This window comes from Melanostigma gelatinosum, assembly GCF_949748355.1.
Source record: "Melanostigma gelatinosum genome assembly, chromosome: 8".
NCBI lineage: Eukaryota > Metazoa > Chordata > Actinopteri > Perciformes > Zoarcidae > Melanostigma > Melanostigma gelatinosum.
Window position 1 is genome coordinate 25739484 of NC_136641.1, and position 18718 is coordinate 25758201.

Here is an 18718-nt window from a genome sequence, read left to right on the forward strand (position 1 = left end):
AAATGTCACTGACGCTTGAAACAACTGTGTGTCCTTTTCCAACCTTTAAACTGCATGTCCTGTTGTCCTGATGTGTTTTAGGAAGCCAGGGAAGACCAGCCTCTTGATTCACACCATGTGTATTTATGAACTTACACTTTTCCTTCTCTCAAATAAACTAAAAAACACACAAGGTACAACAGAACTATTTTTCATTCATGCAACACAACTAGTTTTACTGCTTCTGAATACATAAAATTTGACACTATTCATTTTATTATCGTCCTCAAAAAGTCTGTTTTATCACGAGGGAACAATTATTTAAATGCAAAGCACTGAAAATGTGAACAAATTACACATTGCGTCTCCACTGAATTAGACATCACAAAGACAAGAAGACGGTGCCAGGTTCACTTTCACCTTTATATATACTGTATATATGTAAAAAATAAAATATGTCTTTGTGTCGAGACTCCAGGGACGCTTCTGAGAATCCAGGTTTATTCAAACTACTAAATTAGGAATGTCAGGATCACTCTTCTCCAATCCTACTCATCTCTCTCTGTCTCTTTCCCGCCATGCAGCTTTGTTTTTGCTGTCTGTCCAAACAGCTCAAGCAGCGTACAGTCTCCCTTTTCCTCCTCTCAGGACACAAAAGAAAATGGGTCAGAAAAAATAACCCAGCAAATGAATCATGGTCTGATACAACCCAGCTGAACACCCGCCTCGCTCGAACAAACGGGTCTGCAGGAAACAGTTGCAAGTCAATAATGTAATTTATCTGCTGAGCCATCGGGGGGGAAACAAATCCGCTCTGCTGCGCGGTCACGTTGGGAAACATGAAAACCCTCTCACTGAACCAGAGGCAGTCACTCTCCCTCCTTTCTTCTCAGGAAACCTGATGCTTACATGGAGAAACAGAAGAAGAGAACACGTCAAGCTTTGAGTTAAGCTGCTGCTGTGGAGCATCTTTAAGTCTTCTCCCTCAGACCCAAGGTGAAGCCATGAGGGTGTCCTTTTGTTTCTCTTTGCGTGGCGATCGGGCCTAATGAATCATTTGCGACATGATTAACCCACAGCTTGTGCGTGACACATTTGTCGAGTGCATTAGTATTCACAACACAAAATCAACCATCTTTCAATCCTTTGTGCGGAGTCTCAGATCCTGCCCTGGACTGATGACCAGACTGTCCTCATTCAAAGCTTTTGTTGTCGCACTCAGCTCCAGATCAATGCAATTCCATTTTTGAGCATATGATGCCCAATATGACTCTGTTAGGCTCTCCCTAAAGGAAGGCCCAATTTACAGTTGTCCTTTTCTCAAGGACTCTTCTCTCTGTGTCTGAATAATACACCATCAGTAATCAGGACCTTCTCCCATGTATCAAATCGGGCTTTGTGCACGTATAACCGCTTTCAACTAAGAGATGGTAATAGAGTTTAACATGTGTGTAATTGTGAAAAATGATGATGTGCATGTCCTATTTCTTTCTTTCTCGCTTTGCCCACATTGTATTGTGGACTATAATGAGCTAAAATGAACTCACAATGCAGCTCGGGCTTTGTGAGTGACGTGTCTGTGTTTCTTTGTGTGTTTGCATGAAAGTAGATCCATAAACCTGTCATCTCCACACATCTCCTCCTGCAGCTTTCTCGCAATCACCGTTTTATTTGCGTGATTTCGTCTATTTTAATTTCTGGTATCTGTTTCTGCCTCTGCTGCGTGCAGCTCCACCATACGTACTGTACAGCACATCTATTTATCATCGCACTCTGGACATCTGCTGCGACAGACAGCACAGATCGTCCGGTGGCCTTCGCCTCCGTCCCCGTACGTGCACTGAATGAACAGATTAAATGGATTCGAGCATCCGTGCAAACTGGCACACACACCAATGCATAAACATGCAGATTATTCTATACTTGCACGGAAGTAGACGCACAGTATACCCCGGCTATGATCTGCCTTGTTTGTAGCTCGTCGTTTTAATTCCGCAATTACTTCTTTCCTCACACGTCACTTCGTCTCCGCAAATTGAAGTATTATTCACAAAACGAGGGATATTATTTTGTGAATCTCTCGCATCCAAAATGCAATTCCATCCAAATGAAGTGATTAGTCTTTGTTAAAAAGAAACAAAAAAAGGCTTAGCAATTAAATGACTGTCTTTCAGCTTTGCTCACATCGACAAACCTCACTATGGCTTATTCCAAGAGAAGGACATGATGTGTTTTTTGCCTTCAGCATAATAATAATCTTCAAATAGACTGTCAATCAAAAACCCAGTGTCAATTAAGATCACGTGCTTTTATGTTGGAAAAGAAATATAAAAATATATATGATTTCAGTGCAAAACAACTGTGTGTGTGTGTGTGTGTGTGTGTGTGTGTGTGTGTGTGTGTGTGTGTGTGTGTGTGTGTGTGTGTGTGTGTGTGTGTGTGTGTGTGTGTGTGTGTGTGTGGTGGAGGTTGGTGGATCAGGAAACACTTTTAAGAACTCCTACTTCAGCCATCTGGACAGTGTGGTTACTAAATGAACCCCATACTTGTGCAAATTAGACAGCAGCCTCTACGTGTGCTTGGACCAGAATGTGAAGGATTTTCTCCGTCTTAACGTTGGTCAGCATTAGGCCGACTCATGATTTATTTATCGCGGATGAGACTGACCTGGATCACTCATCCGTGGGTCAGCGCGATGATCCGCACACACACACACACACACACACACACACACACACATCATCTGGGGTTTGGTTTCCTGTCTTTGTCTTATTGTACAGAACATACGATGCAAATTCAAGCTGCACTTCATGCTATATGATCGTAAAGATCATTCAGATTAAATTAAAATAATGACAGGAGTGTAAAATAGTCTGCGCGTTAGAGATGTATAATGAATGCTTGGGTTGAGCTTCATGTTTAAACTGGTCTTCATCTGTGGGAGCTATATGTCCTCGAATGTATCTCACAGTCCATATCCATCATCACGTTCTTCTCAGGGGAGAAATAACGTCTGCCCTCCAGGCAATAAGTGAAGAAACGATGTAAAGGCCCGGGCCGAGGATCAGTCAGCGGATGGGCGGAGTTAAAACGTGATTCTGATGAATTGATGTGTGGCCTCACGTCGTCTCAAGGGATGAAACCCAGAAGTGTGGCGTTAGAATGTGATTTCCTTTACTGCAGTCCAATGTTTGAATATCTCCAACATGGATGCTTTTCCCTCACAATGCAAGAGTTGTAACACATACACATGTCAAGATTTACTCTTCATGAATGGCTGAATCCACTCTAAATATCCTCTTTAAGACCTGAATTCCACTACTATGTTATTCACTACTCTTACTGAGCACCAGAGTCTGCTTCAGTTCGGGCCCAATAAAACCTGCCGTGGCTGTAGAATACTGATCCCCTTTTGAATGCAGGAGCCCTGTGAGAGCCCTGACATTAAGAAGAATGGGAAGGTTCATTTGAATTGAGCAACATGCAACCTTCAGGGGCCTGGTTGTTTATTCAAACAAATGCCAGCCGTGTCATATGTGCCATGATTGGGGTCACAGGTCCATTCATAACACTCTGTCAAGGCAGGAAATGAAATAGCGCACAGAGTATTACGCTGATTACTATAAATAATAATTAACAGGCCTATTGTATATGATTTTGAAATTTGCATGAATGCTCTTCAGAAGATTGTGAGAATATTACAATAAAGTAGCCCAAATATAGAAGAAAGACGTTCTAAAATTATGCCCACCCAAATTAATTAAGTTGTACTTTCCGGGAGAACCTTGTACAAATACATCATGATGTTAGTTCAGGCAACACTCACTGTAAAAAGGCTCATTAGGAATACTAATCTATGAAGCTTACAGGTCTACTTCTAATGTGATTGATAGCAGTAGTTTAATAGGCCTGTTATTTGTCAGGATGTGACGCCCTCATGTGGCTTCCCTGGAAAACTGATATGAGTACAAACGTGATAAATATCCTGCAGAAGTCAAATAATAAAACAGTTACATTGTGAGGCGTGGGGGAAAAAAGAACATTTCACGATTCACGTCAGCAATTTAGATCTGAATGAATATCATGATATACACTGTATACACTGTGTATATATACACTGTGCAATACAATTATTCTGTCTGTATATATAACATTGCAACTGTCTGTATATATAATATTGCAACACAAGTATTCTGTCTGTAGATATAATATTTTAATTATTGTGGATTTTTTACTTATTTTATATTGAATATTCATTACTGTTTTATTACTTATTTACTTATTTATAATACTTGTTTTGATCTTGATTTTTACTATGTATCTTGTTTGCACTATCCACCATGCTGCTATAATCCTGTAAATTTCCCCACTGCGGGACTAATAAAGGATTATCTTATTTGAATTGATCTTATATTATGCGATAAGTGCAAATAAACAGAACCCCGCCTGTAATATAGGGGGCGCTGTGACAAACACCAACCGACACGTAGACACGCGCACAAGGGGTCGCTGGCTGCTCGCCACGAACGGAAGTGCGACTGTTGTTTATCCGGCAGTTTGCCTCCTCGTCGTCGGAAAAACGAAATGATGGCATCAATAAAACAAGGTCCTAAACTTGTCTCCAAGTTGTCTACGGGAGGCCCCGGGGCCGCGGGGGTCGGCGGCGGCCTCCCGGCACTACCCATTGCCTCTCCGCTCATGGGGAAGAAGAAGAAGCCGTTTCTGGGGATGCCCGCTCCGCTGGGCTACGTGCCTGGTCTGGGTAGAGGGTAAGCTAACATGGCTAGCTTAGCATGCGAACTCTCAGTAGCTCTTCAGCTAGCCAGTAAGACAGGTGATGTCTGTTAGATTGAAGTTTGTTCAGCTAACAAGCCTAGCCTAGGATGCTAACTCTCAATAGTTATTCAGTTAGCCAGTAAGATAGGTGATGTCCGTTAGATAATGTTTGTTCAGCTACCATGCCATGCCTAGCATGCTAACTCTCAGTAGCTCTTTAGCAAGCCAGTAAGAGGGTATGCTAACATGCCTAGCTAGTATGCTAACTCTCATTTGCTCTTCAGCTAGCCAGTGAGCTAGGTGATGTCAGTTAGATGAACTATTATTTATTTATTTATTTATTGGAACAAAACATTTCAAATATAAACATTTTTTCCATTCTTCATCTGTTAAAACTAATTAATTACAATTAAAATGTAAGTGCAAAATACACTTATTTATTGTATCTGTAAAATTAAGATTTTCAGATTTTATTTATTTTGTTAAATGTGCAGCACTTTGAGCTACTTAGTCTGTATGAAATGTGCTATATTAATAAATATGTTATCAATAGAGGCATTGATTCGTTATCCTTCGTTATAAACTACATTTAAAAAGTGTCAGTTACTCTTTAATTATTAACTTCTATTTATTTCTGACCACGCATTTGTTGTGGAAAGTGAAAACCTGTGTTGGTCACATAACTAATATTAGTAGTGTTTTGCTGGCCATCTCCACAAGTGACAAGGCAGCATGATCTCCCGTTAAAATGAATGAACACCCATCACAAGTTTACCCAGGTCTATTTGAGTGAATTTCAATTGAATTGCTCCTCTTTAGTGCAACTGGTTTCACCACCCGATCTGATATCGGTCCTGCTCGTGATGCCAACGATCCAGTGGACGACCGACATGCAGCGCCAGGGAAGAGGACGGTTGGGGACCAAATGAAAAAGAACGAGGACGAAGAAGAAGATCTGAACGACACAAATTATGATGAGGTGCTTATGATTGGACTGTCTATGCCTTTAATTCGATGTTTACATTGGTTGTCGGGCTGTTTGCAAGGACTCAATCCATCCACTCAAGAGTTGAAGTTGACCAGACAATATCGCATCATTTCTTCATTCTAATTCCATCATTTTGCCTCTTTTTTTGTCTTACAGTTTAATGGATATGCGGGTAGCTTGTTCTCCAGTGGGCCTTATGAGAAAGATGATGAAGAAGCAGACGCTATATACGCAGCACTGGACAAGAGGATGGATGAAAGACGCAAAGAAAGAAGGTCATTACTAAACTAGTCTATTTCCCGCCTGAGTCTTTGGGGACCAGCGAATCCTTTGTTTTCCACTGTGTGTGTGTGTGACGTCCTGCTCACTTGATGCTACATGTGAGCGTTGTTTTGAATGCTGTGCTGTTTATTTCCAGGGAGCTGAGAGAAAAGGATGAAATCGAGAAATACCGTATGGAGCGACCCAAAATCCAACAACAGTTTTCAGATCTAAAGGTACAATAACGAATGATTTGAAATGCTGTTGGCTTTCTTTTCACCCGTTGCTCACATTATATTTTCGTCTACTGTCCTCATCTTACGCCTGTCTCTTAACCTTTTACGAACATATAAGAAGTTGTCACTGTTGTGCGTACAACCATCTTCCCAAACGCACAAATATAAGTTTACGTAGCTGGACTCGTAACTGCTTTATATGATCACAAACCTGTGAAATGGTTTTATTTTAGAAGTCTACGGATCAACTGTTACTCACATTGTAGCACTTAAAATGATCCTGTGATCAGGGAGACGTTTCAACAACATTTCTGACATTCCAAGTCGATTCACATCTCTCACTACTTGTTTAGATAACAGTTCTGTCTTATCTTTACTTCATCTATCCCGCTTTGTTTTCCATAACAGCTGTTTCTTGTAAGCACTTTGAGACAGATGCAAAAAAGGCAAACTTGGCCAATAAAGCGAATTCTTTCAGCCTTCTTCATTCCTTCTTTTCCATCTCTTCACAGAGAAAGTTGGCCGAGGTGTCAGAGGAGGAGTGGCTGAGCATCCCTGAGGTGGGAGACGCCAGGAATAAGCGCCAGAGAAATCCTCGCTATGAGAAGCTCACACCTGTCCCCGACAGCTTCTTCTCCAAACACCTGAAGACCGGAGAGAACCACACCAGTGTTGACCCTCTGCAAGGGGTCAGTACACATACAAACGCACGTCAACGTACTGTAGACATCCACACACAACTCACGTCGTTGGAAACACATGGTGTAGTTCCAGCGTGCACCAGCAGGAGTCAGGAAATCTCACTGGAAACAAGGAAATCACTTCAACTGTGGTGTTATTGCTCCTATTTCTTCATGCAGTCATGTACGGTAATCTCTCTGTATAGTTATGTTGCACCGTATGGAAAATATCCTAGCAATGTTTCTGATCAATGTCAATCAATCAGAGTACCCTTAAAGTACCAGATCGATGAGAGTCGAAGCATCACGCCGTCTTATATTTTCCATTATCACCATGAACAGTATAGTTCGGCCCTGCAGCACACGAGTCTGGTTCCCACTCATCATTTTCACAGGTATCATTTACGTTGCTGAGAAAGGTGTCATATGATCCGGGCCTGTGTTTCCTAAGCCTTTTTTTACCGTAACATTATTCTGACGGAGCGTATAATGCGCCGCTTCATCACCACTGTGTCTTCTCTCCACTAGCTGGGAGGTCTGAGCACACCGTACCCAGGAAGCATGACACCGGGCACGGGAGAGCTAGACATGAGGAAAATCGGTCAGGCCAGGAACACGCTGATGGACATGAGGCTCAGCCAGGTAACCAACGATCAGCCTTCACCCTCGTTCCATCGCTCATGCTCTCCGTGTAGATACACAGGACTTATAGTTTTCTCTCTGTGTCGGCCTTCTATCGATCTTCAGGTGTCCGACTCCGTGAGCGGACAGACGGTGGTGGATCCTAAAGGTTACCTGACAGATCTCAACTCCATGATCCCCACACATGGTGGAGACATCAGGTAGAGACACACTGGCGACTTCTCTCCTTCATAGGGTGTGTTTGTGTTAATACGGTGTGTGTCTGATGGTCTATCCTTTGGTTCCGCTCGCCCCAGTGACATCAAGAAGGCTCGTCTGCTGCTGAAGTCGGTGAGGGAGACCAACCCTCATCACCCGCCGGCCTGGATCGCCTCCGCCAGGCTGGAGGAGGTGACCGGAAAACTGCAGGTGGCCAGGAACCTGATCATGAAAGGCACCGAGATGTGTCCGAAGGTAAAGGATGGTGGACGAGGATATTTCATCTTTTAGAATGGCAGGTAGATGGGAAGCCAGGTAGGTAGGGAGGGAGATGGGTAGGTTTGCAGGCAGGTAGGTTTCTTCTCCCGAATGTGTAAAAACATACTGAACCGTGTGCTTGTTGAACCGCTGCACCGCTACGGTCCAGTTTCAGTGGTGAAATAGGTCCTTTCCCTCCTGTTGAAGTAAGAGTTTCTCTTTTTCTCTCCACCAGAGTGAGGATGTGTGGCTGGAGGCAGCCAGGCTTCAGCCCGGCGACACGGCCAAAGCTGTGGTAGCCCAGGCCGTCCGCCACCTGCCGCAGTCCGTCCGCATCTACATCAGAGCTGCAGAGCTGGAGACGGACATCAGGGCCAAGAAACGAGTCCTCAGGAAGGGTAAGGCTCCCAGATTGTGTGTGTGTGTGAGTGAGTGAGTTAAACAAACACTTAATAAGAGTTTCATTTGGCAGCTGCGGTTCTGGCTTCTCGTCAAAGGCCAGGCACCCCATCTGAAGCATGGTGTCAATGCCCCGACATGTACACACACACACACACACACACACACACACACACACAGAGCAATATTTCCCAGCAGCATACCCGACTGACAGAGATGGATGTGGAGCTTCCTCTGTGGGAGAGCTCTCTCCGCCTCTACATGTTCAGTTCTGCTCTACTGTTCTCCGTTTCATAACACTCCGCCTTCCCACTCGGATGCTGTTGAACTCTGCTGTTGCAGCAAAAGATGTTTGCTGTTTGTTTAATTGCTTTAATCTAAAGTGCCTCCATTTCCTTTTTTTTAAGGTTGTATGTTTAATACAACACGTGCATGAAACGAAGTTGTGATTTATCAAACGTATATCTCTTTAAAATGTCCGCTCTGCCTATTCAAGATGATACACGGTGCTGTGGCTATGGCAATAAAAATGGTCAAGAACATTAACGCACAAATTCGCTCCTCATTTATTAAGGGAACCTCCATGTAAGTGAAATGACAGCTGTTGATTGTGACCCGTTTAGCCCTGGAGAACGTGTCCAAGTCCGTTCGGCTGTGGAAGACGGCGGTGGAGCTGGAGGAGCCGGAGGATGCCAGGATCATGCTGAGCAGAGCTGTGGAGTGTTGCCCTACGAGTGTGGAGGTACGCTCAGCTGTCGCTCTATTTACCACAAATTACAGCCACCAACACCTACGTCTTCATCTCATGATTTCTGTCCGTCCTCTCCAGCTGTGGCTGGCTCTGGCCCGGTTAGAGACGTACGAGAACGCCCGGCGTGTCCTGAACAAAGCTCGAGAGAACATCCCCACCGATCGCCACATCTGGATCACGGCCGCCAAGTTGGAGGAGGCCAACCTCAACACTCAGATGGTGGACAAGATCATCGACAGAGCCATCACCTCTCTACGCGCCAACGGCGTGGAGATCAACAGAGAGCAGTGGATACAGGTGCGTTTCACGGGCTTCCTGCTGCCAATGCTGCAGTCAAGACCACCTGAATGAAGTGTGGGTGTATCGAGACCGAGCCGGGACCAAACCAGTCTGAGTCCCGCACCGCATGACACGCTTCAGATAAAATGTGGAACATGCAAATCATAGACACTCCTCAAATCAATACCTTTAAATAGCAAATTCCTATTTGGTGTTTTATTCATGCTCTGAATGTCTTATATAGAACCCTTACATGCAGGGTAGGAAATTTACATCTTTTTTTGGCGCCAACTTTTGCCCCCACTGACTGAAATCCAGGGGCTTTTTCAAAACCTTGGACACTTTTTGAAACTTGTGAAGTAACATTTAACCTTTGTTCAAAATAATCAATATACTTGTTTAGGTTTACAGTGTATGAAACCGGATGTTATCTCACGTTAATCTTTCCGTTAACTTTCAAAGTGCTTCGCTCGCTGCCGATCTGCGCCGCTTGAATAAGTTTACTGTGAATTTCAGGATATAGGTGCACGAACATGTAAGTGTCTGCTGAGTTGACCGCAGTCACAGGTCTGATTATGAAGCGCTCCATTTATTTATTCGTTTAGAAAGTTCCGGGGCATTTTTTGCCTCTCCTAGTGATATCTGGGGCAAAATGATATTTCTTAGGGGCAGTTTTGCCCTTTGCCCTCGTGTATTTCCGACGCTGGTTACATGTATCGCTCTAGATCCAAATTGGCGCTTTAAACAACAATGCTAATGCTGAAGAAGTATTTATGTTTTGTGCTTTAACTAACATCAGTAATGTTCATAGAAGATTGGGTGAATCCTGTAGTTTGCATCAAGATCAGCTGATGAAAAATTGGTTCTTCTTCAGCACTGATCTGAATAAACCCGTACCGTTAATAAAGGAACGTTTGTTCCTTTAAATCCTCTGTGTTGACGGGAGTGCAGAATGCGTCATGTGTTTGTCAGCTTTGATAGCACGCCAGCACATTTTGGCAAAAGCTGCCGTCAGCTATTTCATCTGGCTGCAACAGAATCCGAGCCTGCACCGTGACTGACATTCTGTTTTTGTGCCGATCAGTTGTTTTGCAATCGCAGGCCTTTGCTGCAAACCCGTTCTCTTCCCGGTGGTACGCGGTTACTGTAGTAGGTTTATCAAGGCGTACACTCACCACAACACCAACAACAGATGCACTCTAAAATGACTCCTTTTGTGTATGGGAGAGCTAGTCCTCCCTGTGCAGAGAAGACTGATTGTCTATAAACTAAGTCGTCTACATGGATGTTTCTGGTCTCAGTGGTTGTGTACATGTTGTATTTATCCCCACAGTACTGGGGTCAGTAGTTCATTAGCTTAACTCTCTTGCATTCCTTTTTCTTCTCGTCTTGCAGGATGCCGAGGAGTGTGACAAAGCAGGCAGCGTGGCTACCTGCCAGGCCGTGATCAGGGCCGTCATAGGGATCGGCATCGAGGAGGAGGATCGCAAACACACATGGATGGAGGATTCAGATAGTGTGAGTGCTGTGTTTTTTTACACAGACCCTGACTCCTAGAAGGGTCTGTCACATTCTCACTTTAGGTGTTTTCAGACCAAACACTTCTGCGTAGTTTCCTCAGAGAACTACACCGGTTCAAGGGCTTGTTTTCTGTTTGCATTCACACCGCTAATAGGAACGCTGAAGTGGCGCAAATTAACCAGCGCCTCTCTGGCTGGGAAATTAGCAAGCAGCGGGTTCCCCACACGCTCTTTGAGCTTATTTTTAAAAGTAATATAAGAATAAATAAGCAACTCTGTCGTAGAAACAATCGTATAAACACAAGCACATGCTTTTGTGCTACTGGGCTAGCTCGCTGAGCAGCTCCTCTCGCTCGGTCTTTGTCTCAGTGGGTGTTTGCTCACCAGCGAGTTCACTTCTGGACTTTACTGTCGGCCCATTTGTCCATGTTTTACTTTCATTTTTGTGTGTTTTATCTGTTCACGCGGGTTTTTAGAAATGGCGGTTGCCGGCGCCGCATTAGCTCATGTGTTCGACCGATCAACGTACTCTTACGTCCCTCGTGGTTCCTCTTGTGCTGAGGGTTACCTACTCTGACAAAGGAGCTCAAAAAAGTCCCTCAAAACTATTAAAGTTTCTGCGGTCGGGGTTTAACTTAACTGAGATGCTTGTGTGTTGTGTTTCAGTGCGTGTCCCACGGAGCGCTGGAGTGTGCCAGAGCCATCTACGCCCATGCTCTGCAGGTGTTCCCCAGTAAAAAGAGTGTCTGGCTCAGAGCCGCCTACTTTGAGAAAAATAACGGCACCAGGTGACCACATGTGCTTTCTAAAGCGTCGTAGTCGAAAGCTGAACTTGTGTCTTTAGTTTCTAACATTGTGTTCTTCTCTTCTTTACCGCTCATGTGCTCCTCCCCTCCATTACTCCCCCATGTCTCATCTCTCAGGGAGTCTTTGGAGGCCCTGCTCCAGAGGGCCGTGGCTCACTGTCCCAAAGCAGAGGTCCTGTGGCTGATGGGGGCCAAGTCCAAGTGGCTGGCTGAGGACGTACCTGCCGCCAGAAGTATCCTCGCTCTGGCCTTCCAGGTGATGATGATGATGCAAACCTTTGATTGTTCACGGAGCATCCAACCAGACCTGTGTCTAACTCCGTTTCCTCCGCTTCTTTTTGTTTCTCCCCCGTAGGCGAACCCAAACAGTGAAGAGATCTGGCTCGCTGCTGTCAAGCTGGAGTCTGAGAATAACGAGTATGAAAGAGCCCGTCGACTGCTGGCCAAGGCCCGCAGCAGTGCCCCGACAGCCAGGGTGAGTGTGTGTCTTTACTTCACCGTGAGGACGGAAACAAACAGAATGTCCTCACTTCTTCAAAGGCCTGTTTGAGGCTCAAGACTCGTGGGTTCAGGCTGGGATTCATTATTGTTCGGGTAAAGTTTGCAGTTCGGCATTTCGTTTTAATGCCACGGTTTAAGTTCCCAGACACCAGAGTGACTTCAGAGAACTATCGGGGACAAAGGCCCACTGTTGCGTCGCCTGCGTCTTGGCCAAAAAAGTTGCGCTTTAATAACACATCGCCAAGACTAAAGCCAGCGGCTAACTAGCACATCTGTTCTGCGCCTGTGTGAGAGGAAGTAAAGCTTTGTTTATACTCACCGAAGGGCCCATTGCCGATTCAGCATGCTCAATCGTCCGAAGAGCCGCCGACGTACTGCAAAAAATAGAGCCACGGGAGTGTGTCAGGGCCTTTAGGTCAAGGGGGAATTATGTCAACGAGGGTCCTCACAAAGATAGAGGTACAGGGATGTGTGTGTGTGTGTGTGAGAGAAATCTGCACAGATCCACTCGTCTGCTGGATAAACAGGTTTTTAACGTATCGGTGTGTTATCAATCACAATCCTGTCTTCGTCTGGTATTTATTGGATTGTAATTCAGATCAAATACACACACAGTTCCTTAACGCTCTCTGCTGGTTCATCTGTACAGGAGAAGACTGGTTAAGTGTTTAAACTGCCCGTCCTGTTACAGCCCTGCTGTGACCTTCTGTACCAGTGCAGACACTTTATCTTTGTTGTGTAATGTTGATACGAGTAGAGCTGTGGCCCACGTTGTGAAGGTGTCTTGACGATCGGGTTTTAACCTTCTCCTGCTTTGAAGCCAGCGTTTAACAGTAAATTAAAAGTGTCTTATTGTACTTGAGATACCTTCTACAAACACGCCGCCTCTCTCAGGTTCGGGCTTGCCGGGTTTCTACTCCTCGACACAGTCGTCCCCTCTCCGGTTGACCGACGCTGTCAGCGGTGCTCTTTAAGCGATCGCTCTCTCAGGTGACCCGGCTACACTCCCGTGAGTTACCGCTGCCTGAGAGAGCCCCATTCAGTGTGCTGATCGGTCCGTCAGATAAGAATCTGCAGCATTTAGGCTGGACAATATAAGTATTTTGAATTCTTTTGAAAGAAATGTGAGAACACGACAAGCCCAGGGGGATTTAAGAAGGGGAGTTCATGGTCTGTCTATCCATAGCTCCTGGCTGAAAAGCTTGTGTGTGTTTTTACTTCAGGTATTCATGAAGTCTGTGAAGCTGGAGTGGGTGTTGGGGAACATCGAAGCTGCCCAGGAGCTGTGCACCGAGGCCCTGAAACACTACGAGGACTTCCCCAAACTTTGGATGATGAGAGGCCAGATAGAGGAGCAGTGTGAGAACATGGACAAGGCCAGAGAGGCTTACAACCAAGGGGTGAGGGTTTGTTCCGTCGTTTGTTTCGTCCCACGTGTTTGGATGGCATTTTAAATGAATCGTTTGTTGCCGTAGTTGAAAAAGTGTCCCCACTCGAGTGGCCTGTGGTTGCTGCTGGCCCGTCTGGAAGAGCGAGTGGGTCAGCTGACCAGAGCCAGAGCGATCCTGGAGAAGGCCCGACTCAAGAACCCCCAGAGCGCCGACCTATGGTGAGGAAACGCACGAGTGCGTCTGTCTGCCATTTATTTTGGAATACAGCACAGAAACCCAAATTGGAATCAACGTAACATTGTGTTTGTGAAATGATCTCCTTCACCAGGCTGGAGTCGGTGAGGCTGGAGTTCCGTGCCGGACTGAAGAACATCTCCAACACGCTGATGGCCAAAGCTCTGCAGGAGTGCCCCAATTCAGGTTCCATATCTTCTGAACCCTCTTTCAGAAACACACCAAAGCTGCTTGTTTTACTTTAATGGCAATGAGTTCTCTAAATAGTCTGTAAACGTCATCCAGTTTGATGAGGTCTGTACTTCCATGTTCATCTTGTTTTTATCTTGATCACTTGTATTTTTTATAGCCAACGCTGACTTCTTTATCATGTCAACGTACTTTATTTTATTATACCTGCAACAACCACCTGATTGGAAAATGCTCGTTCTACGTAAACCAGACTGCCGGTTATTTACCCGTCGCTCTCACCTGCAGAGAGAAATCAAAACAATCCAGAGAACGTCTTATTTTCTTTACAATGACTTCGTCGGTGTGTCCACAATCTGAAATGCTGTGTTCCTCCGGACTCTGTCCTCCTCTCCCAGGTATCCTGTGGGCTGAGGCGGTGTTTCTGGAGGCCCGGCCTCAGAGGAAGACCAAGAGTGTGGACGCTTTGAAGAAGTGTGAACACGATCCCCACGTCCTGCTCGCTGTAGCCAAGTACGACAGCATCTCTTTACCGTTCTCTGCTCTCTTACGCCGTAATAAAGACACGGTGCTTGAATTCATGTTAATAACCTTGTGCACACACACACACACACACGTTAGGTTGTTCTGGAGTGAGCGTAAGATCACCAAAGCCAGAGAGTGGTTCCTCAGGACGGTGAAGATCGAGCCGGACCTCGGAGACGCTTGGGCTCTCTTCTACAAGTTTGAGCAGCAGCACGGCACAGAGGTAAGGATCTTAAGATGGTCTTTATTCACATCGGTGTCAAAGGTCACGCTCTCACAGAAGTCCTCACAAAGATCCCACACGGTTCCCTTTAGACGGAGAATGACTTCTGCACTTCAGTTCATGTAGTTTTGGTAAATCTCATCGTTGCTATGACTCCACTGGATAGATGGATATATGTCTCTCCGTCTGTCTCTCTCTTTCTCTCTCTCTGTTTGTCTGTCTGTCTCTTACTCTCTCTTTCACTCCCCCTCTCTCTCTTTCCCCCCTCTCTGTCTCTCTCTCTCCTTCTCTCTGTCTGTCTGTCTCTCTCCTTCTCTGTATGTCTCTCTTTCTCTCCCCCCTCTTTCTCACTGTCTCTCTCCCCCCTCTCTTTCTCTGTCTCTCTCCCCCTCTGTCTCTCTTTCTCTCTGTCTGTCTCTCCCCCTCTGTCTCTCTTTCTCTCTGTCTGTCTCTCCCCCTCTGTTTCTCTTTCTCTCCGTCTGTCTCTCCCCCTCTGTCTCTCTTTCTCTCTGTCTGTCTCTCCCCCTCTGTCTCTCTTTCTCTCCCCCCTCTCTTTCTCTGTCTGTCTCTCTCCCTCTGTCTCTCTTTCTCTCCCCCCCTCTCTTTCTCTCTGTCTGTCTCTCCCTCTCTGTCTCTCTTTCGCTCCCCCCCTCTCTTTCTCTCTGTCTGTCTCTCTCCCTCTGTCTCTCTTTCTCTCCCCCCCTCTCTTTCTCTCTGTCTGTCTCTCCCTCTCTGTCTCTCTTTCGCTCCCCCCCTCTCTTTCTCTCTGTCTGTCTCTCTCCCTCTGTCTCTCTTTCTCTCCCCCCCTCTCTTTCTCTCTGTCTGTCTCTCCCTCTCTGTCTCTCTTTCGCTCCCCCCCTCTCTTTCTCTCTGTCTGTCTCTCTCCCTCTGTCTCTCTTTCTCTCCCCCCCTCTCTTTCTCTCTGTCTGTCTCTCCCTCTCTGTCTCTCTTTCTCTCCCCCCCTCTCTTTCTCTCTGTCTGTCTCTCTCCCTCTGTCTCTCTTTCTCTCCCCCCCTCTCTTTCTCTCTGTCTGTCTCTCTCCCTCTGTCTCTCTTTCTCTCCCCCCCTCTCTTTCGCTCTGTCTGTCTCTCCCCCTGTGTCTCTCTTTTGCTCCCCCCCTCTCTTTCTCTCTGTCTGTCTCTCCCTCTCTGTCTCTCTTTCGCTCCCCCCCTCTCTTTCTCTCTGTCTGTCTCTCTCCCTCTGTCTCTCTTTCTCTCCCCCCCTCTCTTTCTCTCTGTCTGTCTCTCTCCCTCTGTCTCTCTTTCTCTCCCCCCCTCTCTTTCTCTCTGTCTGTCTCTCTCCCTCTGTCTCTCTTTCTCTCCCCCCCTCTCTTTCGCTCTGTCTGTCTCTCCCCCTGTGTCTCTCTTTTGCTCCCCCCCTCTCTTTCTCTCTGTCTGTCTCTCCCTCTCTGTCTCTCTTTCGCTCCCCCCCTCTCTTTCTCTCTGTCTGTCTCTCTCCCTCTGTCTCTCTTTCTCTCCCCCCCTCTCTTTCTCTCTGTCTGTCTCTCTCCCTCTGTCTCTCTTTCTCTCCCCCCCTCTCTTTCTCTCTGTCTGTCTCTCCCCCTCTGTCTCTCTTTTGCTCCCCCTCTGTCTGTCTCCCCCCCCTCTCTGTCTGTCTCTCACACTCAGCCCCCCCCCCCCCCCCCCCCAATGCGGATCAATAAGTGTCCTTTACATTACGGCGCTTTGCACGGTGTTTGTTTGAACCACACCTGGTGGATTTGATGTAACCTCACCCGTCCTGCGTCCCGTCAGGAGCAGCAGGAAGAGGTGAGGAAGCGCTGCGAGAACGCGGAGCCCCGACACGGAGAGCTGTGGTGCGCCGAGTCCAAACACGTCCTGAACTGGCAGAAGAAGACGGGAGAGATATTAGCGGGAGTGGCCAGCAAGATCAAGAACACCTTCTGAGACCGGGGGGGGAATGTTGGACTGAAAACAAGTCGGAGGCCTCGGCTATGAACACGCTCGACTGTTGTTCTCTCCCCGGATACAAAGTACTCACCCCCCCCCCCCCCCCCCCTACCTTTCTTCAGGTTTATTGTTTTACTAAATAGAATCTCAGTTTGTGTTCTTATCAACAGAGAATGGTGATTTAATGTCAAAGTGAAAACAAGCACCAATTTAATACTTAAAACCACTGATTTCAAGTGAATAAGGAGGCAGGAGGGAGGAGACAGGAGGGAGGAGGCAGGAGGGAGGAGTTTGTGGCTGAATCTGTGGTTCTGCAGTTTTCAAGTTCTCAGATGGATTGAGGTCAAGACTTTGACTCGGTCACTTCAGGACAAGATAGAGTCCCAAAACCTGGAAGTGAGTCGGCATCTTTTCACTTCCTGTTCCCTCTTCTTAAAGTTGTTTTTTATATATTTGTGCTTACATGCCTGTAATAAGTTCTGTGTTTCACACAAGCTGAAGAGATCTTTTTAACGTTTTGTTCTACCAAATAAAATACGTCGGTAAATACTTCAACGTGTCTTAAAGGAGCCGGCTAAACATCGTCATGTGTCCTCATCCTCCTGTAAACTCAGTCATGTGACTGTGGTGGAGTTCCTTTACGGCCTCACGTTAGCTTTTTACTTCTGCCGATTGCATTCACACGTCAAAAATCATAAAAGTGGTGTTCATTTGTGATGAGATTATAATCATGGTCCCTGCAGCTCTATAGTGTTTGAGGCCTCGTCCTTTGAGGCGTCTCTCTGACGCTGCAGGTCGTCCTCTGGCCTTTAAACTCCATCTGGTTGTTTTACTCTGAGCCTGTGAGTCCAGTGAAATGGTCCGACGGTTTTCTTCCTCTTGGCTTCAGTCGCTCGGATGTTCTACGAGCAAAGCGCCACCTGGTGAGTCTCCCAGGTAACCGTAGTTTCCTAAATCACTATAGAGAAACAACAGCACCTCCTCTGCTGATTCAAGAGTCTGTGAATCAACCTGGGCTCCAAAATGTTGATTTACAGTCTCGCCAATTACATGATTACATCAGAGTTGAGTGTGCAGCTTTATTCTTCAGGCGTCTGTTTGTAGTCAAGACCAGCTAAACTGAGACCGAGACCAGTGTATCGAGACCGAGACGAGACTTGGAGAGGTCCAGACCAGTGTGAGTCCCACGCTGCACACGGAGGGGAATTTTGTGTGTTTTCTTTAAGCAATCACAGTTATGATGCTAACAAATAAACCGGACGATGCACGGGGACGTTTAGAGGTATCCTCACCGTTGTGATCTTGATTTAAAATCCCAGAGGCGTCTATCTGAGACAGACGGGATCTTCTACAACACCGGTACGCAGACTGTCTTCTGTCTTCAGCCGTTAAAACCCTGCAGCTCCGTCCGTTATGCTCATTGTTGAGCATCTTGGATATCTTGTGTACGAGTATCGTTGGTCAACGCGCGTGTTGTTCAACTGCTGCACAAGCCGTCGATTCAGTTCGACAGAATCTGTGAAAACCGCTTCTATCCGGCACCAACCGGTCCGGCAAAGTATTCCAGTAGTTGGAGGCAATCGGTTATTTAGTTTTCTATTCAATTAGAATGATTGCACTGATTTGTTTTCACTTTGACAGTCAAATTTATTTTTCTGCTGATTTTGTTGAAACTCTCATTTCAGTAATTGTGAATTTTGTGTAAAAAAAAAAGAAAGTAAAACAAACTTGAGCTCATGAAAGGAGAGAAATCCACCTTTTACAGATTGTTTGGAAGAACCTCTTCAGGTGAGCAGCTGTTATTGGCAACACTTGTTAAAAACATCTTGTGTTTTTCTGATGAATTGTATTTTCATGTCCATTTGACTGACTAGTTGTACATAAACTCGTGATGTCTCATGTTGTAGTAATGATGTGCTTTTTTTCTAGCTGGCTTGAGATGTTTAATACTTTGCAAAGCGTCCAATAAACA

At 45.9% G+C, this 18718-nt stretch overlaps 1 protein-coding gene across 1 annotated transcript; it reads left to right on the top strand.

Annotated features, from left to right (window-relative positions):
• The first annotated feature begins 4540 nt into the window (after nt 1–4540).
• prpf6 (PRP6 pre-mRNA processing factor 6 homolog) lies at nt 4541–18717 on the top strand. Its single transcript, XM_079274130.1, has 21 exons — nt 4541–4748; nt 5575–5734; nt 5900–6018; nt 6162–6240; nt 6753–6929; nt 7449–7562; nt 7668–7762; nt 7859–8015; nt 8254–8416; nt 9041–9159; nt 9247–9465; nt 10843–10965; nt 11634–11755; nt 11891–12029; nt 12129–12248; nt 13498–13674; nt 13750–13883; nt 13994–14085; nt 14487–14601; nt 14710–14836; nt 16591–18717. The coding sequence occupies exons 1-21, from the start codon at nt 4564–4566 to the stop codon at nt 16741–16743; spliced, it is 2889 nt and encodes a 962-aa protein (XP_079130256.1). The 5' UTR covers nt 4541–4563; the 3' UTR covers nt 16744–18717.
• Nucleotide 18718: the final 1 nt, after the last annotated feature.

What these genes read in the sequence shown, in the direction of transcription:
- prpf6 (XM_079274130.1), top strand. Translation starts at nt 4,564, where the DNA reads ATGATGGCATCAATAAAACAAGGTCCTAAACTTGTCTCCAAGTTGTCT. An exon ending in GAAAGACGCAAAGAAAGAAG is followed by an intron (nt 6,019 to 6,161) that starts GTCATTACTAAA and finishes GTTTATTTCCAG; the next exon opens with GGAGCTGAGAGAAAAGGATG. An exon ending in GTTGCCCTACGAGTGTGGAG is followed by an intron (nt 9,160 to 9,246) that starts GTACGCTCAGCT and finishes CGTCCTCTCCAG; the next exon opens with CTGTGGCTGGCTCTGGCCCG.